This window comes from Prionailurus viverrinus, chromosome D3 (assembly GCF_022837055.1).
Source record: "Prionailurus viverrinus isolate Anna chromosome D3, UM_Priviv_1.0, whole genome shotgun sequence".
NCBI classification, from domain to species: Eukaryota; Metazoa; Chordata; class Mammalia; order Carnivora; family Felidae; genus Prionailurus; species Prionailurus viverrinus.
The window spans coordinates 45,140,944-45,152,994 of NC_062572.1; the positions used below are offsets into that span (position 1 = coordinate 45,140,944).

The window sequence follows — 12,051 nt, forward strand, 5'->3', positions numbered from 1 at the left end:
TTTTTTTTTTTTTTTCCTAGGATAAATGCCCACAAGTGCAATTGCTGGGTCGCCTGGTAGATGCATGCTTAGTATTTTAGGAAACTGCAGCAGTATTTTCCAGATTGGCTGTACAATTTTAAATTCCCATTTGCAATGCATGAGTGATAGTTTTTCTATATTCTTGCCAGTTTTGGTATTGATGCTATTTTTTATTTTACTTGCTCTAATGATTATAAAGTGATTTCTCATGGTAGTTTTAATTTGCATTTCCCTCATGGCTAATGATGTTGAGCATCTCTTCATGTGTTTGTCATTCACTCTGATAAGTGACATGTCTTCTGCCAATTTTCAAATGGGATTATTTGTTTATTCAACTGCTGAGCTTTAGAGTTCTTTATTCTAGATAGAGTCCTTTGTGATATACATAGTTTGCAAATATTTTTTCCCAATCTATTTCTTGTCATTTCATCCTCTTATCATGTTCTTTCACAGAACAAATATTGTTAATTCTCATGAAGTCCAAATTGTTGAATATTTTTCCTCATGTGGATCATGTTTGTGGTGTCATGTCTAAGAACTTTTCACCAAGCTGTAGGTCCCTAGGGTTTTCACTTATTTTTTTTTCCTAAAAGTTTTATATTTTCATGTTTACCTTTAAATATGACCCATCTTGAATTAATTTTTGCATAAAGTGTGAGACTTAAGTTGAGGTTCATGTCTTGGTCTATGAATATCTAATTGCTCCAGCACCACTTGTTAAAAAAGACTCTTTCCTCCATTAAATTGCTTTTACACCTTTGTAAAAAAATCAGTTGGCTGTAAATGAGAGACACTGATTTATGATTTTCTTCGTAGTACTGTCTTTGTTAGATTTTGTCATCTGGGTAATTCTAGTCTCATAAAACTCACTGGGGAATATTCCCTTCTATTTTCTGGAAGAGATAGTGTAGAATTGGTATTAATTCTTTTTAAAACATTTGGTGGAACTCTCTAGTAAAACCACCTTGTCCTGGAAGATTACTTTTTGGGAAACTTTTAAATTATGAATTCACTTTAATAGTTATATAGGACTATTCAACTAATCTATTTCACATTGTGTGAGTTGTGGTAATTTGTATTTTTGGCAGAATTATTACATTCCACCTAGATTTCACACTTACATGTTTAGAATTGTTTATAGTATTCCTTTATGATCCTTTTGGTATCTGGAGGGACTATAGTGATATGCTTGCCCTGTTTTATTCCTGATACTGATCATTTGTGTCCTCTTTTTCCTTTATCAATCTTGCTAAAGGTCTGTCAATTTTCCAAATAGCTGGCTTTCTGTTTTCATTGATTTTCTCTATTGTTTTTCTATTTTCAATTCCACTGATCTCTACTCTTATCTTTATTTCTCTTCCCTTCTTTTTGCTTTGATTTTACTCTTCTAAGTTCTTGAGGTAAGTGCTTAGATGACTGATTTGAGATTTTTCGTCTTTTCTAATGTATGCCTTTACTGCATAAATTTATCTTAGAACACTATGTTAGCTGCATCCCACAAATTTTGATGTTCTATTTTCATTTTCATTGTTCAAATTTTTTTTAAAGATGAAGAGCCATAACTTATTTTATTATTGTATAGTTGACACACAATGTTATATTAGTTTCAGGTGTACAGCACAGTGATATGACAGTTCTATACATTACTCCATGCTCACCATGTAAGTATAGTCACCATACAATGTTATTACAATATTACTGACTATATTTCCTATGCTGTGCATTTCATCTCCATGATTTTGTAACTAGAAGTTTGCACCTCTTCACCAATTTTACCCATATCACCAGCAACCATCAGTTTGTTCTCTGTATTTGAGTCTGTTTTTTTGTTTGTTTTCCAGATTCCATATATAAGTGAAATTATATGGTAACTGTCTTTCTCTGCCTGTCTTATTTCACTTAGCATATAACCCTCTGGGCCCATATAGGTTGTTGCAAATGGCAAGATTTCGTTTTTTTTTAATAAGAGCCATAACTCTAATGTAATGAGATGTAATTAACATTCCAACATAACCTTTCATTCCCGTTTAGAAGTATTCTTTGACCTATGGATTAGTTAGAACTGTGTTGTTTAGTTTCCATATGTTTGCAGAATTGCTTGATATATTAGTTATTCTAGTTTGATTACATTTTGGTCAGAGAACACATTCTGTATAATTTTAATTTTTTTTTTTTTTTTGCAGAAGTTTGCTCAGGATATGGTCTATGTTGGTATGTATTCCTTGAATGCTTGAAAAGAATGTATATTTTGCTGTTGTCAGGCAGAGGATTCTACAAATGTTAAACATATCTTGTTGGTTGATGGTGTGGTTGAGCTTTCCTATAGGTTTGTGGATTCTCTGTCTAGAGAGTGATAGATATTGAAGTCTCCAATGATAATAATGGATCTGTCTATTCATCTTTTCAGTTTTATTGGCTTTTACTTCACATATTTTGTAGGTCTGTTTGGCAGATACAAATTTATGAATACTATTATTTTCTTAGTGGACTGATCTTAAACTTAGCATACTTGAATTTTACCTGTTTTTTAGAAATGAAATACCCAAAGCTGAGGATTTGCAAAATGGATTTCTTAAAGAGACTTAAATAAATAGTACTAATTATACACTGACCAATGGCAAGTTGGCAAAATATTATACATATATGCATAACATGTATATGTATTACATAAATATGCATATACAAAGCTACAAATGAAAAAAAAAACTGACAGATACTATTCCTCAAGAGAAAATTAAGATAGCACAAAAACCACCAGAAAGATTAACTAAAAAAAACAAACAAAAAAACCCCAAAAACAAAACAACAACAACAAAGGAAGTAATCAATAAGAAGGCCATAGAAAGTATATTTCTTTGAAGGGTACTCTTTATACACAGAGTAGAAAGATATCTATAAGCTTATCAAAAGGAATGACAATGTATTATATATTTGCAAACAAACATCTGAATCATGAAATTTTTCCCTGATAACAAAAACTTCTTGCTAGGTGACCATACAAAACATGAATGATTCTAAAATCAATATATTACTCATTTGATCACATAAACTTATGTTAATGTCAGTCCTTTTTAAATTGTATTCTTTCCTCCTTCCTATTTGTCGGTCTCTTTTTGATGTAGTTCGGATCTCATTTGATTCTCTTTTCCTTTCTCACTTTTTAAATGTTAAGTAAGAACAAATGAAATTTATGTACTAAGATTTCAACATGGTTCTAGCATAAAACTACACAAAGGAAACTGAAGTTTAATCTAATCTGTATCACTTGAACCTACAGCTCCAAAGTGAGGCTTTCATCATAGTTCTCTGACTTTGTTCTGTATTTAAACCTATAAAGTTCCAATGCAATTTTCTTAGAAAACAAAACAATCTGAAAGAGGAAAAACTCTCAAAAAGGGAAACTTCTGATTAGAAAACAAAAGTACCTCTTCATCCAATTCTTTCATTATCTTGTCTAGTTTTATGTTTGAAGTTCTGTAAAAACAAAAGCAATATAGATTAGAAATATGTTTATCTTTTTATTGCTCAGGGGTGCAACACCACATTCTTTACTTTTCTGTTTAACTAAGATGTCTTAACTGTTTTTGTGCTGTGGATCCCCTTTGGCACTCTGGTAAAGCCTGTGGGTTTTTCTCAGAATAATATATTTTAAAGCAAAAAAGGATTAAAAAAGCCGAAAATATATTAAATATAGTCTTTTTAAAAAAAATGTGTTTCAGGAATATGTGTGGCTTCTTTATTAATATATTAAATCACAAGATCTAGCAGCAGTAATTTCAAAGTAGTGATGAGCACAAATGATAGAGATAACTATAATAAATAAAAATATTTGTAGTATCTATTAGTAATAAAAAAATTCAGCTACTGCTAATAGATGTAGATTACTGCTTTTGTTCATAGTGGAAGGAAATGTTGAATATCAGTTATAAGTTAGGGAAAATACTTTTTCTCATCCAAGTTTAAGGACCTTGAATTCATCCATGGACCCTTTGTGGGACGTACCCTATGGATTCCAGGTTAAGGATCCCTGAACTTCCTAATGCAATACTTGCTAATAAACAAAAATTAGCCACTTAACCTTTATACAAGATTACATAGTGAAGAGAAAGGTGGCATATATGGATCAGTAAATATACCACTTAACAAGTAAGGTGAAAAGTTGAGATAAACTAAGAGTGTATTATCTCCATCACATTTTGTTTTCTTTGGCTCTGAACAGAATTCTGAGCTTCAAATCTGCATATGCAATGTTTCACATGTATGTTTCATCAAATACGTCACTCAGCACGCCCAAAATGTTACTTCCTCTGCTCCACACTCTTACCTATAATATTAATTTCTTCCTACTGTAAGTGTCCCTAAGAAAGGACATGACCTAGGAACCATCCTTAACTCATCTTCCTCCTTCATTCCCATTTAGTTGAATAAATGTCAAGTGCTGCCAACTAACTAGAGTGTTCTTTTTAAAAAGCAAATTTGATCAATTTTTTAAGCTTAATAACTTTCAATGTTTTTCCATCATCTTAGGATAAGTTCCAAATTTCTTAGCTTGTTAAAAACAAAGTCCACCAAGATCTACATTCTGTTTATCTTTCCACCCCCATTCCTCTCCTCTAACATTTTCCTATCATTACAGACCACTTTGGCCATTCCTATTACTTCTTCAAATTGATTTCCACTGCCACTATCATTAGTTTAATTTTGGATGCAGAAACTTCTCAACATTTATGCATTTCCATATTTTATACTTAGAAATTCCTTCCAAATCCTGAGATCAGTTAATTATTTCCTAATATGTAAGTGCTTTTCTGAAAAAAGTTTGCACTATATACTAATGTATTTAGTCTATCAGGAATGGTATGCAATAAGAGTTTTACTTGTTTCCTCTTTGGCCCAATCACAAAAATGCCAGTTTTCCAATGCCATTTGTTGAATGTTACCTATTGTTGAATGTGTTACTTATTTATTCAATAGTTTCCACAAAAAATATAAAGTTATTGTTTGTAGTTAATAAGTAACTCAGCATTGTGCCAGGTTATTTTAAATAATATTCATCATTACATATTTCATAAATATACAGGCTCTTATTAGATTTAGTGAATTTTAATATTTAACATTTACATTTTAAAAAGCACCTCATTTAATGTAATCTAATTTGCCTTTTCAGTCAGCTAATTAAAATGGGAGGAAAAAAGTAATAAATCAAGCACTAAGTAAATAGGCACTATAGTTTTTTAATAAAGACTTCCAGGAACAAATACACTTTAAATATTGTGAGGACAATATGTCTATAACTAATGCCAACATAAATATTACTTTCCAATTCTAGGCAAGACATTCTTCATTGAATGTACATAAGCAGTAACCGTATATCGCCATCTTATTTCCAATTAATTTTCAACTGTTTTATAGAAAGCAAGTTTTAAAAAAAGTATTTGCTGTACAACCTTTAATGCTAAAAACACACAAAGTATATTCTCACCTGCACTTCTGCTCCATTTCATCTTTTAATTGCATTTCATTATGCAGTTGTTCTTCCAGCTTATAAATTGTTTTTTGCAAATTTTCCTGCTTTAATCAAAAACAAAACAAAACTCATCCTACAAGAATATTCATAGAGAACTTAAAAATAACAAGTTTATGTTATTCTATACCTACTCAAGAATAAATTATTTCGTTCAATCTTACCCCTTTCCTTTCAATCTGAATTTATTATTAATTTAATAAGCATTTTTTCAACACCTACAAATATGTCAGGCACTGTGGTAGACATTAGTAATACAAAAAATTAAAAAGATTTGGTCCCTGTGCTTATGAAGCTAAGAGTTATACAGAGAGGCACAGAAGAATAGGAGGATGAAAAGAACCTACAATAATCCAAAGACATACACACAAATATTACAATATAATGTAGTGATGATAAAGTTATATATGAGGTGTTCCAAAGGAGGGAAGAGGTCATGTCTAATTCTGCCACGAAAATGTAATGTTTGAAATGAGACTTAAAATATGAGAGATATTTACTAAGCAGAAAAGGTGGTAGAAGAAAGGCATTTTAGCCAGAATGAATGAGTCCAAAAGTAGAGAGGTAAAAGAAAACATGATATATTTTGGAAATGGGAAGAAATCAAATACAGGCAGAGCCCAGAACAGAGAGAATGAGTCACATAAAATCTGAAAAGGTGAGTGAGGCCATGATTCTTGTATGCAAAAATAGGAGTTAGGGACTTTAACCTATAAGCATTTTAAAAAGGGAAACAATATAGTATCTGCATTTTACTTTAGAGAGACAGAGAGAATGCAAGTGGGGGAGAGGAGCAGGGGGAGGGGGACAGAGAGAGATGGTGGGGGGGAAGACAGAGAGAGAGAGAGAGAGACAGAGAGAGAAAATCTCAAGTAGGTTCTACGTTGAGCATAGGGCTCAATCCCACAACCTTAGGGCCATGACCTGAGCCGAAATCAAAAGCTGGACACCCAACTGACAGAATCACCTAGGCAACATTATTATTATCATTATTATTAGTTTCTGCATTTTAGAAATGCCACCTCAGTAACAATAAGGTGAAAAGAATAGAGGGAAGAGAAATTCTACTCAAAGTAACCAGTTAACAGGCTTTTGAGACAGTTCAAGCAAAAAAGCATATAGGTTTGATATGAGGCAGAGGCTGTAGGAATGAAGAGGAGGAAATGGATAACTGTGTCATTCAGAAGGCAGAATTAACCTAATAACTGATTAAATATAAGAGACAAAAAAGTACAGCATAGGGAATAGTCAATAACATAATAACATGTATGATGACAGTTGGTAACTACACTTATTATAGTGAGCATCGAGTAATGTATAGAATTGTCAAGTCACTATATTGTACACCTGAAACTAATGTATCATTGTAGGTCAACTGTATTTCAATAATACAAATGTTTTAAAAATCAAAGTGGGATGGGGCACCTGGGTGGCTCAGTCGGTTAAGCATCTGACTTCGGCTCAGGTCATGATCTCATGGTTCATGAGTTCAAGCCCCAGATTACGCTTTCTGCTGTCAGAACAGAGCTTCCTTCGGACGCTCTGTCCCCGTCTCTCTCTGCCCCTCCTCTGTTCATTCTCCCTCTGTCTCAAAAATAAACGTTTTTCAAAACTAATTAAAAAATTAAAAAGTGGGATTCTGAAAAAAAATGTCAACAGAAGAAAGATAGAAAGAAAGAAAGAAAGAAAGAAAGAAAGAAAGAAAGAAAAAGAAAGAGAGACAGAGAAAGAACAGAGTACCATTACAAAAGATATGGAACACATAAGAGCTGCTTGGGAGGGGACAGAGAGAGGATGAGTTTAGCTCTGGCATAGGATGAAGTGCTTGTGCCTGACAGAAGGACAGGAAAGGAAATCCAATCAGAGAGAGAGAAAGAGAGAGAGAGAGAGAGAGAGAGGAAGAGGCGAGGAGAGAGAAAAGAGAGAGAGAGAGAGAGACAGACAAGAGAGATACAGCTTTGGAGTTCAGAGGAGCAAGCTGCACACACGAGATTACCTACAAAAAATGAGCAGAGAGCCAAGATCAGAATCATCCTGAGAAACATTTAATAATTAAAGGGGAGGGAGAGAAGAAGAGGAGAGAAGAGGAGAAGGGGGAAGAGATCCTGCCAAAGGAATGGAAAATAAAATCTACTCAGGTGGGAAGAAAAAAAGAAAGAAGGGGAACATGAAATGGTTACAAAAGTTCAAAGGAGGAACTGATTAATCAGTGTCATTTGCAGCAAAAAAGAAAAATAACATAGGAATGAAAATTATTCATTATATTTGTCAATTGCAAAGCTGTTCATTAGCATTTGCTGGAAGGCTTTCAAGGAAGAGTTGAAAATTACATCAGCTGACTTTTGTATTTAGCTGTTAACAGAAATAGTAGGCACATCAAATTTTTCTTCTTCCCCTGTGATCTTTCTTACCAGAGCAAAAGATAAAAGGTAGCAGCAGCCACCGACAGAAACTTCTGGCAATCACCATTGAACAAGATCAGCCCAAAGAAAACACAATTCCACTAAATATTCTTTGAAGCCCGATGTACCACTAATCCCACAGATAAGTAGTAAGTGAGAGCTGGGTTACAGCAGCGCCTTATTGTCACATTCCCTAGGTCAAAGATTCTTTAACTTTAAAGATTTCTGAGCCGTTGTTAACTATGTAACTTGAATAGCTCTAACAGGATGAGAATTAAAAAGACATAGATGGTCAACGGGGCGCCTGGGTGGCGGAGTCGGTTAAGCGTCCGACTTCAGCTCAGGTCACGATCTTGCGGTCCGTGAGTTCGAGCCCGCGTCAGGCTCTGGGCTGATGGCTCAGAGCCTGAAGCCTGCTTCCGATTCTGTTTCTCCTTCTCTCTCTGCCCCTCCACCCTTCATGCTCTGTCTCTCTCTGTCTCAAAAATAAATAAACGTTAAAGAAAAAAAATTTTTTTAAAGACATAGATGGTCAAAACAGCTAACAGGTACTCACACAGTTCACTCTCCCTTTTTCCACTTTCCCTTCACATCACCTGTTCAATCTTAGATTTAAGAGTAAATATATATTCGACAAAATCCAGCACCCTTTCTTAATAAAAACCCTTGAGAAAGTCGGGATAGAAGGAACATACTTAAAGATTATAAAAGCCATTTATGAAAAGCCCACAGCTAACATCATCCTCAACGGGGAAAAACTGAAAGCTTTTTCCCTGAGATCAGGAACACGACAAGGATGCCCACTCTCACCGCTGCTGTTTAACATAGTGCTGGAAGTTCTAGCATCAGCAATCAGACAACAAAAGGAAATCAAAGGCATCAAAATTGGCAAAGATGAAGTCAAGCTTTCGCTTTTTGCAGATGACATGATATTATACATGGAAAATCCGATAGACTCCACCAAAAGTCTGCTAGAACTGATACAGGAATTCAGCAAAGTTGCAGGATACAAAATCAATGTACAGAAATCAGTTGCATTCTTATACACTAACAATGAAGCAACAGAAAGACAAATAAAGAAACTGATCCCATTCACAATTGCACCAAGAAGCATAAAATACCTAGGAATAAATCTAACCAAAGATGTAAAGGATCTGTATGCTGAAAACTATAGAAAGCTTATGAAGGAAATTGAAGAAGATTTAAAGAAATGGAAAGACATTCCCTGCTCATGGATTGGAAAAATAAATATTGTCAAAATGTCAATACTACCCAAAGCTATCTACACATTCAATGCAATCCCAATCAAAATTGCACCAGCATTCTTCTCGAAACTAGAACAAGCCATCCTAAAATTCATATGGAACCACAAAAGGCCCCGAATAGCCAAAGGAATTTTGAAGAAGAAGACCCAAGCAGGAGGCATCACAATCCCAGACTTTAGCCTCTACTACAAAGCTGTCATCATCAAGACAGCATGGTATTGGCACCAAAACAGACACATAGACCAATGGAATAGAATAGAAACCCCAGAACTAGACCCACAAACGTATGGCCAACTCATCTTTGACAAAGCAGGAAAGAACATCCAATGGAAAAAAGACAGCCTCTTTAACAAATGGTGCTGGGAGAACTGGACAGCAACATGCAGAAGGGTGAAACTAGACCACTTTCTCACACCATTCACAAAAATAAACTCAAAATGGATAAAGGACCTGAATGTGAGACAGGAAACCATCAAAACCTTAGAGGAGAAAGCAGGAAAAGACCTCTCTGACCTCAGCCGTAGCAATCTCTTACTCGACACATCCCCAAAGGCAAGGGAATTAAAAGCAAAAGTGAATTACTGGGACCTTATGAAGATAAAAAGCTTCTGCACAGCAAAGGAAACAACCAACAAAACTCAAAGGCAACCAACGGAATGGGAAAAGATATTCGCAAATGACATATCGGACAAAGGGCTAGTCTCCAAAATCTATAAAGAGCTCACCAAACTCCACACCCAAAAAACAAATAACCCAGTGAAGAAATGGGCAGAAAACATGAATAGACACTTCTCTAAAGAAGACATCCGGATGGCCAACAGGCACATGAAAAGATGTTCAGCGTCGCTCCTTATCAGGGAAATACAAATCAAAACCACACTCAGGTATCACCTCACGCCAGTCAGAGTGGCCAAAATGAACAAATCAGGAGACTATAGATGCTGGAGAGGATGTGGAGAAACGGGAACCCTCTTGCACTGTTGGTGGGAATGCAAATTGGTGCAGCCGCTCTGGAAAGCAGTGTGGAGGTTCCTCAGAAAATTAAAAATAGACCTACCCTATGACCCAGCAATAGCACTGCTAGGAATTTATCCAAGGGATACAGGAGTACTGATGCATAGGGCCACTTGTACCCCAATGTTCATAGCAGCACTCTCAACAATAGCCAAATTATGGAAAGAGCCTAAATGTCCATCAACTGATGAATGGATAAAGAAATTGTGGTTTATATACACAATGGAATATTACGTGGCAATGAGAAAAAATGAAATATGGCCTTTTGTAGCAACGTGGATGGAACTGGAGAGTGTGATGCTAAGTGAAATAAGCCATACAGAGAAAGACAGATACCATATGGTTTCACTCTTATGTGGATCCTGAGAAACTTAACAGGAACCCATGGGGGAGGGGAAGGAAAAAAAAAAAAAAAAAGAGGTTAGAATGGGAGACAGCCAAAGCATAAGAGACTGTTAAAAACTGAGAACAAACTGAGGGTTGATGGGGGGTGGGAGGGAGGAGAGGGTGGGTGATGGGTATTGAGGAGGGCACCTTTTGGGATGAACACTGGGTGTTGTATGGAAACCAATTTGTCAATAAATTTCAGGAAAAAAAAAAAAAGTAAATATATTAAGAAGCAAGAGAATTACATCAGCTTTTAAACATGATTGCTACTTACACTCCCCTCCTCAGTTAATAATACGTAGGCCACAATACACAGAGTTCAAAGAACTCTCCAAGGATGGCCAAATAATTATATATTAAATATTTTTTTAAGTAAGCTCTATGCCCAACATGGGGCTTGACCTCAAGACCCCAAGATTGAGAGTCTCATGCTCTACCAACTGAGCCAACCAGGTGCCCCAACTGTTTTTAGTATTTTTAAGAAAAGTCTTGGTCAACTCTAAAGGACCTTCTCAAATCTAAGTAAGATTTTTTTAACCTCTGTCCCATGAACATGAGCTAAATGGACAATAAAAAGGACTCCTGTCTCTAATAATTACTTATAACAGTAATTTTCAGTGGACAAATTAGATGGTGCTGACTATACTGGTTATTCTCCCATTTGCTTTCTCTCTTTTCTAGCCATGAAATCCATGCTCCTTGAAATCAATCCTTCCTTTGGCTTGAAATCTATAGACTGCATTACCTGGGTTTACTGTCCTACTTTAATAAATGGGAGACACCAGTAGGAAATCAAAAGGTGGGATAATGAAAGTGTTCATTCTCCCCACCTTTTTATTGCCTTACTGTGGTGATAGCAGTGTTCTACATTCTATGTTCCTCTTTGATGATGCTAGGTTTTTCTGAACTATGGCAACAATACCTGTCTCTCCCTGTCCTTTCAAACTAGGGGCAATAGTTTCCCACTATTGTTGATCAATGGGTATTTTCACAGCCTTTATTTATTGCTCCTCTTGACCCTGCTCATGGCACTGTAAATAGTCCTTTCACTAAACTCTCTTTTAATGAACGAACAAAATGTGGTATACACACAGAATGTGATATATTCAGCCTTAAAAAAGGAATCAAATTCTGAAACATGTTACAACATGGAGAAACCATGGCTAAGTGAAATAACCCAATCACAAAAAGTCAAATATTCCACTTACATGAGGTGTCTAGAATAGTCAAATTCATACAGACAGAGAAAGTAGGATAGTGATTACTCAGGGCTGGGGGTAGTGGAATAAAGAGTTTAATGTGCAAAAAGTTTTAGTTTGGGATGAAGAAAAATCCTGGAGATAGATGGTGGTAGAAAACAATGTGAAGGTGGTTTTTTTTTTTTAATGTTTTTAAATTTATTTTTGAGAGAGACAGAGCATAAGTGGGAGAGGGGCAG

The 12,051-nt window shown here is 35.3% G+C and overlaps 1 protein-coding gene across 3 annotated transcripts in view; it reads right to left on the reverse strand.

Annotated features, from left to right (window-relative positions):
* The window catches only part of ROCK1 (Rho associated coiled-coil containing protein kinase 1), a 163,735-nt gene that overhangs the window by 67,048 nt on the left and 84,636 nt on the right, over positions 1-12,051 (reverse strand). For 2 of the 3 annotated variants that reach the window (XM_047826941.1, XM_047826939.1), the window contains exons 12-13: positions 5,504-5,592; positions 3,447-3,495 (exon numbers count right to left, since the gene is read on the reverse strand). In XM_047826941.1, the coding sequence (XP_047682897.1) occupies positions 3,447-3,495; positions 5,504-5,592 (138 nt within the window). The remainder of the gene's footprint in view (positions 1-3,446; positions 3,496-5,503; positions 5,593-12,051) is intronic. The other variant, XM_047826940.1, reaches the window with a different exon arrangement.